Below are 16,429 nucleotides of genomic sequence, written 5' to 3' on the forward strand. Positions count from 1 at the left end.
TTTTTGGCTTGTGAAGTATTTTATATGTGAGGAAATAGGCTAAAGGTTTTAGGTCTGTACCATAAAGTACAGAAAAGAAGTTTATTCTTTGGAGCGTGACGCTATTTTTCACAGAATAGTTAAATCTTTTTTTTTACTTAAAGCCATGTACCTTGCCATCACACTTTGCAGCAAAATATAGGTATGCATTTTCTATTTGTATTCTATTTTCAGGAGTTAAAAAATATTCCTTGTATTTGAATGTATATGTACTTTTAAATTCAGAAATGAATTCAGAATTTTTACAGCATTTTAAAAGAGAATACAACTTTTACTTCAAAAATATAATCGTTTGGGCCCTTAATCTGCAAAGAGCAATTGCATGTTACTTGTGTACCCGTGGATCTTCTAAATTCAGTACAACTGCTCGCACGTTTTAGGCTTGTGTCTGAAGTGATGCATGTCACCCGGTGTACAGGGAGTTAAGAGAAACTGCCATAAAATCACATAAAATTTGGATGTGTTTACAACATGAATTACTTTACTTTGTCTGCTTATCTAACTTCCATACAGCAAATTTGGAGTAATCAATACATTGTTGCCTATTAAGATACAGCAAAGAAATGAAAAGGAGTCTAGCTGACACTTCAACTCACAGCACAGCAGGTACCATCCATTCTTTTGTGCTTTATCATTCATACCTCATTATGCATATATACACACACACACAGACACACATGCAGTATTCATACAGGATATACACTGTTCAGTCCTAGACCCCCATTTCCTGAGTGCACTTGCATGGGTTATCTGTTTTATTGCAGCACAGGGCAAGATTTTGAGTGGAGTCAGGGGACTGGTCACTAAGGAAAATGTTTCATTCACAGGATTATGTGCAGAACAGAGGGCTGGGAATATAAATTATGGCTGGTCTGTTATGTGTTTATGAAATGTAATTCCTATGAGTGATGTAAAATAATTGTTAAGTAATTTTATTTACATATTTTAAGTGTTGATTGTGTATCCTTTTGTTATTGTATAGTATTATTACTTGAATTTTAATTTTAGGTTGTCTGCCTGTACCTCTGTTCAATCAGAAAAAAAGAAATAGACAGCCCCTCACTTCAAATCCACTTAAAAATGAGCCAGGTACCAGTTCTGGGACTCGTACTTACGACTTTTCTCCCACATCATTCGGTAAATAAGATATGTTTTATTTTTTTAATGGCTCTAAATCCAAATAAACGTTAACTTTATGATTGTATTTTATTAAATTAGACATTGTCTTTATCAAGAACTATATGCATCCTTTATGTTTATTTCTGAAAAGTTCATTATGTAAAAAATGTCCTCCAGGAAATTTCTTTCTCCTCTATACAATTGAGCTTTTTATACTTTGTGCCTAGAGGGAGTTTGACTCTTTGTGTGTTAGAGAATGAAGTAGCACTGGCATTTAAATAGAGTCTCTTGAAACTCTGACCTTTTGTTTTCAGTTGATTTCAATCAACATTCAAGTCCTGTGTTACAAGAAGAAACATTTATAAGATGTCTTGTAATTCAGAAGAGAATTTCTGTTCTTCAAATTCTGCTTGGAAAGAATGATGCAGAATTCTGCCTTTAGTACTTTCTTTATGTTTTACTTAAAGTGAAAAAGTTTATTTATAATAAAGTCTCTGTGCTAATAAGTCTAATGTCTGTAACTTAACCATTGTCTAGAGAAGCAACCTACTTGTTAGCAGTTGCCTTATAATTACAGATATCAAAGGATCACGTTCCCTTCCCCCCCCTTCTCCTTCCTGTGTGAGACTATTTGTGGAACATTAAGCAGATAAAGAGTAGGAGCCCTAAGTAGACCTATTACCTTTCAATCTTTTCAGTTTGTATCCATGTTCAATGCTTTGTCTTTTGAGAATTAGGCTGGGGAACTGCAAACCCAGAAGTGGCTGAACTACAGAAAGCAGCAAACAATGGGTATGTAAAAGTAGATTATTTGTTGCTTATTGATTTTTATTTGGGTACTCATTGTTTCACAAACTATGATCCATATGTCTGTCTTACAATAAAGCTGCTACTACTGTCACTGATACTTTAAACTTACCTTTGAAAGCCAAACAGAACATCAGATGGCTCCTTCCCTTATGAAACCACCAAATGCATCAAAGTCTAATTTAGCAAATGCTCGAAGAAACTTGTATGCCTACAGGTTGGTGAAGTCTTTAATTTTTACTATCCTTCCTTAACCAAAATTATTCTCATGTGAAAATATAACTTAAATTTTCCATATTCTTCTAGCATTCAGAGAGACTCTTAATTCTCAGATCATCACTGATCATAATCCCATTGTGCTTATGAGCCAAAACCCGCTGAAATGATCTTGCCAGCGTACCTAATGAGGCCTATTAATTAGACCTAGTATCTAGCCTTATTATCAGGCCAAAAATTCAGTCTCACCATAAAGGTTGATTGAATTTTCCTGGTCTTAGAATGTAATTTTTTGAGATTCCCTTTTACTTGAAGTTTTGCCCACTTTCAAACCAAATTTTTCAATAGACTCAAATAAGTTTCTATCAGTGTACATTAAGGCAACTGTATATCGAAACATTTAATCAAAACTGAATACAATTGTGAACTCTGTGCTTTTATAAACCAAGGAAAAGCTTACAGATTCAGATGCCTAGAGCTGGCAGGAAAACTTCCAGCAGTGTTGTCCTTTTTCTCTCTTCCCTTCATCCTATTCCTTTCCAATGGCAAAAAGAGAGTGAATGTTTCAGACAAGTGCCTTCAAAGGCAAAATGGAATGGAGGTGGAAGGAATTTCTGAGCCGCCTTTATAAAATGAAGGGTGTTAGAAATAATAAGGTCAGCACTGGAGTTTGTTGTAAAATTATTTCTTCCATGATGGTGGTAGAAGAATTTGGAAATACCACTGTCAGAAGAAACTTTGCTTATTTTATTTTAGAGTTATGGAAAAGATGTGAATCTTAAGTCAGGAAGGATCCCTCATACAGGGCAGGACAATGATTAAGCAAGCTTTTAAGGCCTATTGAGTTCAGCTGGATTTAAGCACAGGTGTGGTCACTGCCCTGTATATGGATAAATTTAAGTTTATAAAGTGCTTTGAGTCTGAATATTTAACAGATGTTTTTAAAGCTAAAACAACAATACATCGATTGCTTTTATATACTTTAATTATGTATCTGAGTATTCAGAATAGATACGGTAAATCTGAACTATGTCTTACGTTGTACTGCAGGGCAGAAGAGAGGACTCCCAGTACTAAAGTTTGGAACAGAAATGAGTATGCTCCTTTAAGAAACACAACAGATTCGAGATCTGATAGTGGAATTATTCGAAAGTTTGAGAGCCTTTCAAATAGTTTGAAAACTGTCCAGCAGCAAAAAAACCCTGATAACCGTAATTCATCTCAGCATATCAAAACAACCGAAACCAGCCAAACATATACATCTAAAGGACAATGGCCAGTGAAACCTAACACTGTTTCAAAAAGTCTGCAGGATCATAGTGTGGCATACAAGTTTAACCACAATATTCAGCAAAATAAAATGAATGAAAACCAATTTGATTGTGTTCCAGAAGACAAAAGTCAGGTAAACTTATGGAGAGGGTTAATAGGAAGATACAATGAAGAAAATAGTAAAGAAGAAGAAAATAGTGGAAAGATGAGGCTCTCATCAGTCCTAGCTGCCTTAGTAAACCCTTAGGTTTCTGAAAATTTAGAAATGAGATTTTCATACTATAATAACCTACAATACTCAGCATGATCATATAAATATGTTTGTATAGTCTGACAAATACTCTAATTTGACTGTAAATATTGGATATTTAATATATAAATGTCTATGTGCCTTTTAAAATTGTGTGTATCTAACTGGAGTTTTCATCTTCCTCTGAAAGGAGGTTTCATCATCTCAATTAAAAATTAAAGAAAAAAAGAATTCTTTGCGAATCGTATCTGCAGTCATTGAAAGTATGAGGCACTGGAGTCAATATGCTTATAAAACTGCACTATTATTTGAAGTTTTAGGTAAGCATGGTAGATTGTGCTGTAACTGACAATAATGGTAGGATAACAGCCAAGAGAAAATGTTATTAACTATAGGTACAATAGCTGTAATACTTAAAAACACAAAATACTGTCATGAGCACCATCTAATTTTCCTGCTGGGAGATCCATTCAGCTATCAAATCTGACTAAATAGGTGCAAAATTAATAATACAATTATCCTCCAACACTTAAGCTCTTTCTATCCTGTTTCTTTTTTTTTCCTTGTTTTTAGAATACAATACACTTTCCTATTAAAAAGGAACCTTCTGTAGGGAGGTACAGTTTTACAGTAATTTTTAATGCAATTAATCTGGGAATAAATTCAAGTCTGGCGTACTTCTAAACATATATGACAGTGTGTTTCACTTTGCGTTTTAATTGACGTTATCTGAGAAATGAACATGACAAAAGACTGAAATGACTAAACTTTAAATCAAGGTGAATAAGCATATACAATGTAATTGCATCTCAGAAAACTATTTTGACAACGTTGCAAATATTTAAAGTTGATTTGCATATCAATACCAATAAAACTTAGAGAATTGTGTTGTGCTCTGCTTAACAAGGGAATAACCTGTTTACAATGACAGCTATGAAAACCACATTTGGTTACTCAGTTTAGAGAGACATCATATACAATTTTGCTATGTAAAGTAAAGACTATGTAAAGGCTGTAATTTTTATTGGAGCTTCCAGTGCTGTCAGCACAAATTCTGATGCTGACTTGATATATCTTAGCACTTTTGTGTAGTAAATGCTGTCATGGTATCTTTGTAGACCATAATTAGTACTGCTCCGATGTTTACCTCACAATTTATTTTTGCTAAATGGTATAGGCACACTTGATTCTGCAGTCACACCTGGAGCCTACGGGGCAAAGAATTTTCTTCTGAGAGATGGAAAGGAGAGTCTGCCTTGTGTATTTTACGAAATTGTAAGTATTCCTGTGTACAATTCCTATGTTGTACATAACACAGATGCCACTAGCTATAATTCCTTTTATGAAGCTAATAATACGTTGTTCTGATAAAACAGAAAATTTCTGTGTAAAAGGAAAGCTGGATGCTCATTCCATATTGTTCCCAAACTGGTCTAGAGCCAGTCACTGTTTAGGCATCCTCAGACTTCTGTTTCAGCAAAAAAGGTGGGACGTTCAGTTCAGCTTCTAAGTAGTTGATAATAGCAAAAAAGCTGATGTAAATTCCTTCTGTGTTTGATGTAGTCTTCAGAAATCCACTAATATCTAACAACTGGACATTTTGAAAGCTTTTATGTTAGAAAGGTGATAAAATTTTTTTGTTTATTATGCTTTTGATGAAGGACCGGGAGCTTCCAAGACTAATTAGAGGTCGAGTGCACAGGTGCATGGGAAACTATGACACAAAAAGGAACATTTTCAAGTGCGTCTCTGTAAGACCAGCAACTATTCAAGAACAAAACACTTTCCAAGAATTTGTTAAAATTGCAGATGTTGAGATGACAGCATATGTAAAAACAATGAATGAAATTTAAAAGTCGAAATGGTTGTCCAAAACTGATTTTCACTCATCATTACCCATAAAGGCTGGATATTTACCAAAACTAATACTGAAAATCTGATTAAATAATTGAAAATATCACTATGCTATGTTATCCAACAAATGTTAGTAACAATGTTTTGTTTCCACTATTACTTTTCATAGCTTATCTTTCCCAGTTAAATACGCAATAACAGGGTTTTGTTACATAGTAGATTAGATTTTACTGGAGAAATTCTGAATTAAAATGTTTAAGTTTTGCAGTAGTGCAAGTGTCTTAGAAAAAGATCATCAATACTAATTCAGATTGCCATTGCTTTTCATTATCTTCAGTTTCTAGAAATTGAATTCCTTCAATACCTATTTCAAAATGTTGACTATATACTTCTTTTGAGGAGCATTTGGTCAAAGTTTAATAGCTAACAAACATCAACAAAGTTCTGTTTGGCTCTGTATATTGCATTAAAACTGCTCTTTGGTAGAAAGTAAGGAGGTAGTCTTTATTCCACTTAATTCCAACTAACAGGTTCCCTTTCCTTTGCTGGGTTACAAGAACACGTGTAAAAGCTTTTCTAGAAATGAACATGATAGATACTACAGAAAGATTTCACAGGATGCAGCTGTATATATTAGGTTCCCATCATATGGTTCCCATTGATATGTTATCTGATTCATGTTTTTTAAAAAAATAAATAATCAGTAGAACACCTGTATAAAATAGCAACAGACCCTGCAGCTGTAGGAAGATTGCTCAAGGACACAGAGGAAGATGGAGAGAAATAATTATTTGAACACAGAACTTCCTTGCCTTTGCCATAGAAACATCTTTCAGGAGGGATGGACCATGTACATGTTTATGTGTCTTTGCCTTCAAACATTAACTTTCATAGATTATTCCTGCTGCTTCTATTTCCTTTTCCCCTTAGCTAGTTCCCCTACTTCAATAGCTTTGTACCAGATCTGTTGGGAATTGTAAAACAAAAGTGTTGTCAAGAAAATAGTGAACAGTGTGATTTTTTTTTTTTTTATTTTATTATACAGTGTTGGCAATTGGAAATTTCACATTTAAAATAATTGAAATATTGTATCCAACAAGTCAAATACAGAAAACAGTTAATATTCTAAAAAGGAGCCAGCTAGTCCACGCAGAAACACATTAATGGAAAATACAGCTTTTAGTTACACTTAAAAAATTATATATTTAGAATAAAACTTGAACCTGGTCCAGTAAATCATTTGACTTGTAACAGGAAAACGCTTTTACACAGTTTAACGTGCAGACAGTTTTCATTTAAAAAAGTGATCTGTCAGTGTTAGCACATGTATTGTTGACAACACCCCCCTTAATGTTCCAGTTGAGGATCTAAAGTATATGCTTTACTAACTGTTGTAAGAATCACTTGCATTATTGTCTCTACCTTCTGTGCTAAGCTGGTTCTGAGCGTGGATGTTTCAAGGAGAGTTTCGTCTATGCAGTTGTAGAGGTCATATAAGTATATTTGATTTCCTTTATATATTATAAGATATGAAAGCAAGTTCCAAATGGAAGCATTAGCTTAACTCATAAAAGGTGCAGAATATTACCAGACGTAGAGCTTGACGATGTTCATAACGGTTGTTAGTTGAGTTTTAAGAAGTAAAGGATTTGGTACAGCGGTGTTGTAAATTGTAAGACTCCGTTGTAACAGTAGATTAAAACTATGAAGGAAGCTTGAACTATGGGACCAGACCTGCAAGCATCTGTGCGTGTCATCAACATCGCACAGATGTTGTAGTCCTACTGATTTCAGTTGAATGATAGATAGATGGTTCCAGTTCTGCACACATGAAAGTTACGTTAATAACTAGTGACAGGAATAGGTCATTTGTGTCTACTAGGTATGTTACGGCTGTTAATAAAAATCTAAAATAATTTTACTTTCAGTAAGTGTTTAGATCTTTGCAAAAAAGTTTTCTACTTTACACTAACAAATCACTTTTTCTAGTGAAACATTAAGTGAACAGTCGTAAACATTACACAAAACAGAAAAAACCCTACGTAATACAGTTTATACACATTACTCAACATTTTTCAGTTGTTGCTTGTTTTGCTTTTTTTTTTTTAACCATATTGATCCTGTCTTGTATAATAGTTCTAATGTAAAGGCACAGGTTGGTTAGGAAAGAAAAGCCTGCATCTCTGTCTCTCTGCTTCGTGGTGATGATTTTCTTTTTACATGTTGTTTGTTATTCCTCACTTTTCTGACTCTCATGAAAATTATCAATTTCAGCCATTCATTAAAAAAAGTGTAAGACATTACTGAAAAGTACATTACTATACAGAAGTGACTGAAATTCTTCTTACTTTAGAGGCATTCCTTCAACCTATTTTGTTAAATATTTGGAAGATTTAATTCCTTAGTCACTGTGAGCAAAAACGCATAGCACGGGCTCTCTCTCTCTTTCTCAGTGTACTTAATTCTACATTGAAATCTGTATTTTCAAAGATTAGTAATGGAACTTGCTAAGTTTATGTGCAGAATTTGCTTTTAGAATGCTTGAAAATGTAACAACAGACAATTATTCTGGAAAACAGCGCAATGTTCCATTGAAGTTTAGAAGGGTGAGGAATGTAAACAAGACTGCAGAAGTCTTTGACATTTATTAAAATAACACAGTGATTGTTCTATCTGTTTGCATTTTCTTATACCCCCTCAACATGTCTCTGTCTGTCCCTTCGTGTACACGTTCCATTAAAAAAAAAAAAAAAAAGAAATTCAGGAATCAGTTGGACTCAGCTAAGTGAAGAATAATAAATTTGATCAATTGGTTTGTGCCAAAATAGAAAACTAAGAAGTACAGCTCTGAATTAAATATAATCTATGTGATTATTTCTTTTTTAATAAATAATAGAAAATAAAAGATGAGAATAGAATTAGAATTCAATTTTTATTTTAAATGAAAAACATAACAGTGGGGTGAGATTAGAACCCAATGTTTCTTTTGCTTAAGGCAATCAAGTGCACTTATTTCAATGTAATGAATTCGGTGCTATTGTGGAAATCAGACTTCACAAATTTCACATACAAACCCATGAAATATGGCCATTTGCTAGTTCTGACACAGCATCAGATTATTCTTATTAGTCGTGTCCAGTAGCATTTTACTTCACTTTTTTGGTTTTGGTTTTTTTTTTACAATAATGGGCTTTTAGTAGGAATGGAAATATCGGAATCTAGTTCATTCTGGCTTGTGTTATCACTACATACAAGGGCCATTGGGCACAGACATTTTTGTAAACAGAGATTTTTCTTTTCGGCCTTAAAAAACAAACAACAAAACCCAAAATCTAAAGTTGTAATAGCTCAAATAATTTTGTAAAAGTCCACCTAAAATTATAATTTAAGAAATACCAAAAACAAATTCTTAGGGTTTTTTTTTTCCTGTTGTTAAACTATTAAATCATCGTGAAGCCTTTGGAAGTAGTTGATCTCTCTCTTTCTGAAAAAAAGTCATCTAAATTTTATGCAAGTCTTTATGAAGGCGACTGTAAATCTTGAAGATTAGATCAGTATTAAAAAGTGTGCCGACAACTTACAATATGCAGGTACTACGAATACGTATAGATTAAAAAGAAACTTTTTTCTTGTATGCAATTCTTTTTAGATATCAAGCTTAATTTTAGGCCGTGGCTACTAGTAGGTGCTTTTTCACTAATCAAAATAATTGTAACAAAATATTATTATTGATTTTAAAATTATTGGGTTCATAAAAGTTTTGACATCTAATAATATATAAAAAGTGAATTGAAGCTTTTAAAAGACTTACGATTTTGAAACACAAAAGAAACTGGGAGGTAGACAGATGTTTTGAGGATAAACAGATTTTTTTTTGTCTAAGGCATTATGCCACTATATGTTTAGAGCAGTATAAAGGCTGCTGATTAATCTTATTTCAATTCCAGAGTGTTCACTGCTCATACTTACGGAAGACTATCAATGCACTTTTGGTCTTCGTGAATCTGACCTTCTCTTCCCCATCTCCTTTTTTTTCTCTCTTTAGCAATACAGCTAAATGGAAGTGCTATAATAATTTCTGCCCATTGCCTGTAGACAGGAATGTTCTGTTCTTAAACAGTAATAAAATACTATAAAATAGTAGGTATTGGAGTTGGAGATATGTGCTCTTTTGGTGCATATTTTGCAAAGAATGGTAAAAAGACAGACAACATGACCCCAACAATTGCCAGCATATACCCCCATCCAATCTGGCAGTCTCCTGCATAGTAGATGTCTGAATTCTCACAGAATCTCTTCACAGTAGCAGAGTTGAAACCAAAAGGGTAAACCAAAAGCCCAGAAGCCATTATGAACACTAGAGAGGAGGAAAAAAACACACCAGTTATTATCGAACACTTAATTCCTTTGAAAAAAAAAAATCCTTCTTTTAGAAAGGCAAATATATGTTATATTAAAAATCAATGGAAAAAGGCATAGCTTAAAAAAAAACCCCTTATGACTGGCAGATTATCTTCCTTTTCGTAATTGCCTCTTACAGACAGCAGTGTCATAACATGGTAGCAAGTTGGCATTGGGATTTTTTTCATGAGAACTGTTGCCCATTACATAGCTTCAGAAACATTGTAATCCAAATTATGTAGCCATTTAAAAAGTAAGATGATTCAGATATAATGGAATCCAGAGGAGGAGAATTCCCAAGTTTGCAGATTCCAAACCAGCTTGATTTTCTTCTCAATAGCATTTTTGTACTCGAGACAAAAAATTACTTTGTTCTACCAAATAAAAACTTTCAATGAAAGAGTTTAAATGTAGTTTTTCAGATTCTGCTGATTAGGTTCTGATAATGTAAGCACTTTCTCATTGTTCTCATTATTCCAAACTCAAATTGTTTAAAAAATCCTGCATTTGACCCAAAGATTGAGATGAAAAACAATACAATCTGTCTTCTTTTTATTTAGCTTTTAGCATTGGAGTCTTTCAGTATATTTTTTTTTAATTCTCTCTGTAAACTTAAGGATTAGAAAAATTTTTGACCTAAGGTTGAGACCTAAAATATTAAGACCTAAAGTTCCTATATTACCGAATTTTGACAGCTTGGGCTTTAAAAACACACAATAAATATAACAGGACATGCTGTAGAAATCTAAAGGTTCAGTACGTAAAGGCACAGAGTTAAAGCAGCAGGAAATCTCTCCCAGTGAGTCGCCTTTTACTCCTTCTAGCCAAATACACTAGCAGATTAAGCCAGTGCATAATGAAGAAATATGTCTAAAAGACAAAGCTTAAGCCACCTCTTGATGTTGGAAAGCCAGACTTGCCTCCTGCAATTACACTGTCTGTATTATCTGTTAGCTTTTAACAGAACTTCGCAGATTTTGCAGGCTGTAATGAATACACGTTATATTTAAATATCATGGCTTATGCAATTAATTTAATGAACAGCAGAACTACTTTTCCAGCTTTGAAAATAAGACTGCCCAAGGTATAAATCATGATTATGATGACGATGCATTAAAATACTCCAGGTACAGTCCCCAGAGCCTGTTTCTGCCCACCTTGGAAGTCAAGAGGGCCTGAGCTAGGCTGCTGCGAGGGGTTACACCATCCCAGCCATTGCGTATACCCCTTGTTTGAGAGAACACTGAGGAACCAGTTTTTCTTTTCTAGCCTTTCTGCTGATGAATAACCACTGTATTTAAAATCTATAGTCTATTTTAAAAGGCTTTATTTTAGGTACTAAAAAGATACCACGAAGCAGTCCCTTTTCCTACCTTCCCATTCTTCCAGGATTTGTTCAAATTCAGGGTGGATTGTTAGTGGCTCAAGAATAGTGGTAATCAGAATTAACTTATGTTTGAGCTGATAGATAATTCATAACCAGCAAACATCTAATGAAACATTAAGATTATAAAACAAATGCTACATGCTGTTCTCTGTATTTGTAATTGCCTTTCAGGTAGGGCATGTGCATATTACTCCAATTACAATATTGGAGAGGCTTAATCTTAAAAGTATCCACTAAAATAGGGCAGTCACTCATTAATCTTTTTTAATTAAAAAAACTCAACACTTTAATAAGCTTGAGGGCTACATGAAGTCAAAAAGTTTAACAGACTCAGTCCCTGAATAATTTGAATTAAACCTTTCCTTCTAGTCTAAATGCAACCGCTGAGTTAATCCCTTGTAAAAAACCAGTAAGACCAAGAAAACAGAAATTAAAAGGAGAGAAACTGGAACAGAAGCAACCTTGCAAGTCTGTTCCCCTCTAGGGTAACTCATGTATGGGTACAAAGAGAAACTGCCTGCCAGTAAGTGGGGCTCTCTGACAGCAAGGTGCTTTTACCTGCCCTTGCTCCCACAACCACTCTCTCTTCCTTTAAGCCTTTACGAATGACAAGTTTTCAGTGATTCCCGAGGAAAGAACACTGTGGCCTTCCCCTCTTTCCAGGCTCAAGGTGTGTGAAGCTGATGCTGCAGGAGCCAGTTAAGGGAAAGGTCCTCCCCAGCGCAGGCAAGGTCTTGAGCACATCTCACACTCCCTGATATGGAACCAGCTGCACCTGCAGGGTGCCCAGGACAGGAGGGAGCTCACAAAGCTCAGCACTGAATTCTTAGCGGCTGTGCCTGTGCATTTAGGCTCTACCATTAAGCAAACATACAGAAGTTGAAGCTAAATAAAGAAATAAGTTGTATTATGCAGCTCTCCCTTAACTACACACGTATGACACCACTAAAAACAATACAAAATTAAAATATGATACAATAAAAATGAAGCTAAACTAGACACACACACAAACAACTTGTCTAGCAAAGGTCACTGAGCTTTCTTCCCAGAAGAAGAAAAAGAGCTAAGGGCCAGAACGCTTCTTTTGTTCAGTAGCACAGCCTGAAAGTTGTGTGATACTCTTGCACACCCAGGAGAATTCCCCGAGCACCACCTCTGTAGGCAGAAACATGGGAAGCAACCTTGGAGAACAACCAGAAAAGAGGGAGACTTTTCCTACTGCTATTGTAAAGTTAGAGAGTGTTAAACCGCTAAGCTGAGCAACAAGCTAAACCATGTTAATCCATAGACCTATGTAGGCTGTAGCATTCACTCGTGGGCTAATACAGCTAGGAAGTGGAACAACGTCCTACCTAAGAGACTGTGACGTGAAGTGGATACACAGCGTAGCCCCACTCAAAACCCAGGCTGCTCGACTGCATGAAGAATCTTGAAATAGCCCCATGGTGCAAAACCTTCTGTAAAATGTTGGGCCCATTTGCAAAGGAAAGTGAGCCAGTTTTAAGAGAAACAGCAACTGCTCTAAGCAAGAAGCAGGTCTAAAATTAAAATTTCAGTTTGTTCATCTTTTCAAAGCCAAAATAGTCCATGCATCTCATTCGGCAAAAGAAAACACTGTGCAGAATTGGAAGCAATCTTTTTATCATAAAATCCTTTTAAACTTTGCTAACTGTTACAATTTGCTGTTTTTCTGACACTATCTCAGCCCCTTGCTGTACTTCACGTATCTGTCCATATATGTTTTCTTTTTGACTGGGCCACACAGAATTATTTTGAAGGTTGTGCTTTACAGTGCCACCAGTGTTGATTGCCACTTGGTGCTGACGTTGTATGGTGTGATTTAATGGAAGAAGCTTTTTTTTTTTGAAGGCTAGAAATAATCTGTCACAGTCGAATGTAATGTGTTCACATATCAAACGGGCTAAAAAGTTACCCATGGTTTCATATCCTCAGGCATGTCATAGAATGACCTCATTCTCATTTAGGTGCCCTCTTTCTTACAAAGGCTCAAAATATTGAATAGCCTGTTATTATCAGCAGAAGCCAAGCTTTCAGACATGGTGCTAATGACTGCTTAATAGTGCTGTCTATCAGCAGTGCAGTTAGCTGGGAGAGCACACAAAGAAACAGTGGGGCTCCATTTAGGCTCCTCATATAACACTTAGGCCTCTGCACGGTTTTCCAACAACAAACATTGCTTTAAAAGCTGTCAGAATACAGTAGTGAGTGCATCTTACCATTATGTGTAGTGTAATCCCGCTGTCATGCAAGATGATGAGGCGGCTAGACAATGTATTTGGGTCTGTTGTATAGCATGAAGCATAGGGAGAGTGGAGGGGACTTGCTGGTAAAATGGATAGCTGGAGTTCTTTTTTTAACATGGCTTGACCGATCATTTGATTCATCTCCCATCAGCTATTGGGTCTTGTTAAAAACATGCATTTTTTAATTTTAATATCTGACACACGGTGTTTGTTATTGCTAGGTCCTCATCCCCTGAGCTCTCGCCAGTAAGTCGCAGCCACTGCTGACTGCAAGGCTGTTTAAAGTCAAGTCCACGTGCATTGGCTAAACTGTAAGTCACTTTTTATTTCTACTTTCTAATCTTCTGCCCTCCTAAACAGTTACAGTCTCACCCTCATCCTCTTGCATCCTCTTTACTTCACTGGTGTCCTACAGCCGGACAATAAATGGCAGTTTCTCCTCTGAAGGTCCTAGCCAAGGCAGGACCTCTGTGCCGTGCTCTTGCTCCCTGTGCAGGCCCAAGGCTTAAAAAAAATGGTTTACCTATTTTTTTTAAAAAAGTAGATTCCCAAATTTGTCGATTTGTAAATAAAAAAACTTTAATTAACAGGTATAAGATACTATTAGAAAGGAGGACACTTCTTTTTAGGGAAAACAGGGCATTTTGTAGAAAAAGTTGTAAATTGTTGGTGATAATACTGAATCAATGACACTTCTACTCAGGGAAAATAACATTTTCTGCTATTTTAAAATCTAATAAACTATAACTATTTGTCATTGCAATGGTTCATTCATTTCATTAAGCTCCTGAAATACTGTTTAATTATTTAAATGTATCACACACCGTTTTCAAGTTTATTTTAAACCAGACAAACCAAAGTAATGCAGTTCTCTAGAGTGTGTGTAGAGGGCACCAATGTACAACTCTCTTAAATACCATGCACAAAAAATGGCTATTTCCATTTCCACTTCTTTTGGCAAGACTGATGGTTTTCAATGTATGAAACACAATAATTGAATAGTTTTCTGTATTGTGAAGCAGGAATGTGAAAACTTGGCTAAGCTTATGTGTATCCTTCCATAGTAATGTTGAAAGGGATGGAAATCCAGAGGTGGACTGCAAGTATTATAGAGAACAGAAGAAGCTATTTTATTTTATTGTGTTTGTTACTCTGTTTAGATGATGTGTAGTAGCAGTACTGATCACCAGTAGTAAAATACGGTGTATGCATGTATTATCTTCCTGAAATTACCTGCTGTAAGAAGATTAGTTTGTCTTAGAAGTTTAATTTGCTTGTTTTAGGAATACATTATATTCCTGATACTTGTGACAGTGACGGATTAATTGCAAGATTGTGGGACATATCAGACAATCGTTAGAATTAGATCTGAATCGTAGGGCAGCAAGCGTATTATTCCAACCCTATTACAGATTATCACGGTCTTATCTCTTCTTGGAACATTTTTATTGACAGAGCTTAATCTACCAAAGCAGTTTTCACTCATCTCATCAAGAAGTTTCCTCTCACATATAATCCATTACCTCCCTTCTTAAAGCTGGCAGTTCTTCTTATGCACAATCAGTTGACTTTGAATAACACATTTCCTCTCAGGTTTATGAATTTTATTAATCTACTAATTTTATTAGCTCCTCTTAAGCTTTTCTTTATGTTTATGTGATTTTACTTACATCATTTAAATGAGAAAGCAGATGCTGATCCAAAGCCACAGACACCCTAACACAAAGCCAGAAATACAGCTAACATCTGAGCGGCAATGAGAAAACGTTTCAACCAGTAACACAGCCAGACATCTTCAAAAACATCCTCTCTTGTCCTACTGCACTGGCTGGCCTACACTCAATACTTTCCAGCAGTCTTCCCAAGGAAATATTTTTGTAGCATGCCTGAAGGGTCACTACATTTAGGATATTTTGGACGTAGGTGGTGCAAGATCCCTTGTACAAAAAGGAGATACCTGTATGTCTCTTCCAACAATTGGAAACCTAAAGACAATGCTAAATAAGATCCAAGGTCACACTTGTTGTTGTCCATCGTAATAGCTGCGCATGAGCATACAAACAGAAACAAGATGGAATTTTGGGCTATCCACAAATTAGGAATTTCCTTTTGGCTACTTCATAAAAGGAGGAATTACCTAGAGTAATTTTGGTGAGAGCTGAAATACATCTAAAATCAGCAGGCATCATTTTAAATGCCAATTAAGTATAAATAAAATTAACAGGAAACTGACCTGTCAAAGATAAAACAAACCAGACAAAATCCTACTGTTACAGAAGCAAAACTTTCGAGGGGCGAGGCAAATAGGGACCATAAATGCCATTCTACTCTGCTGAACTCCTGGCAGGTGCATGTCAGGTACCTATAGTTCAAACTCTTGAAAGCAGCCCTAGCAATTATTCTCTCCAAGGAAAGCAAAATGGAGAGCAGGGAAAAGGGATAATAACACCCATATACTGGTACCAAATGTAGCTATCTTCCTTTGTAACTGAACAAAGAGCTGGGACTTGTAATAACGATACAGCCACTTCTAACATATTACAGTTTAGCTCTTCTCCTTTGTAAAGAATTATTCCATTGGCTTCATTTCAGTCAAACATGTTGTGATTTGAAGAGCATGTATCAGTGCTGGACTGTTGCCAAATAAGTAGACTAGACCAGTTCCTTCTCTAAATGGCACAACTCACAAGTTAGCACTTAGCAGCTATAATACAAGTGTGGTTATAACGAAAGCTATGTAGCTTGTCAAACCCCTTTGTTAGCTAACAAAGGAAATGTATTAGTTTGTACAATATCTCCAAACTATGTTTAAATAAACGC

The 16,429-nt window shown here is 35.4% G+C and overlaps 2 protein-coding genes across 2 annotated transcripts in view; one reads left to right on the forward strand and one right to left on the reverse strand.

Annotated features, from left to right (window-relative positions):
• The first annotated feature begins 602 nt into the window (after positions 1-602).
• SPATA22 (spermatogenesis associated 22) lies at positions 603-5,556 on the forward strand. Its single transcript, XM_076354832.1, has 8 exons — positions 603-645; positions 1,048-1,176; positions 1,896-1,950; positions 2,087-2,182; positions 3,232-3,586; positions 3,894-4,023; positions 4,881-4,978; positions 5,365-5,556. Exons 1-8 carry the CDS (start codon positions 603-605, stop codon positions 5,554-5,556), a joined length of 1,098 nt encoding a protein of 365 aa, XP_076210947.1.
• A 1,006-nt stretch (positions 5,557-6,562) lies between these two features.
• LHFPL7 (LHFPL tetraspan subfamily member 7) overlaps positions 6,563-16,429 on the reverse strand; it is a 66,619-nt gene continuing 56,752 nt past the window's right edge. Inside the window, exon 3 of the mRNA XM_076354833.1 lies at positions 6,563-9,914. Coding sequence (XP_076210948.1) covers positions 9,688-9,914 — 227 coding nt within the window. The 3' untranslated portion in view covers positions 6,563-9,687. The remainder of the gene's footprint in view (positions 9,915-16,429) is intronic.

Source organism: Aptenodytes patagonicus, chromosome 17 (genome assembly GCF_965638725.1).
Source record: "Aptenodytes patagonicus chromosome 17, bAptPat1.pri.cur, whole genome shotgun sequence".
In the NCBI taxonomy this organism is placed as follows: domain Eukaryota; kingdom Metazoa; phylum Chordata; class Aves; order Sphenisciformes; family Spheniscidae; genus Aptenodytes; species Aptenodytes patagonicus.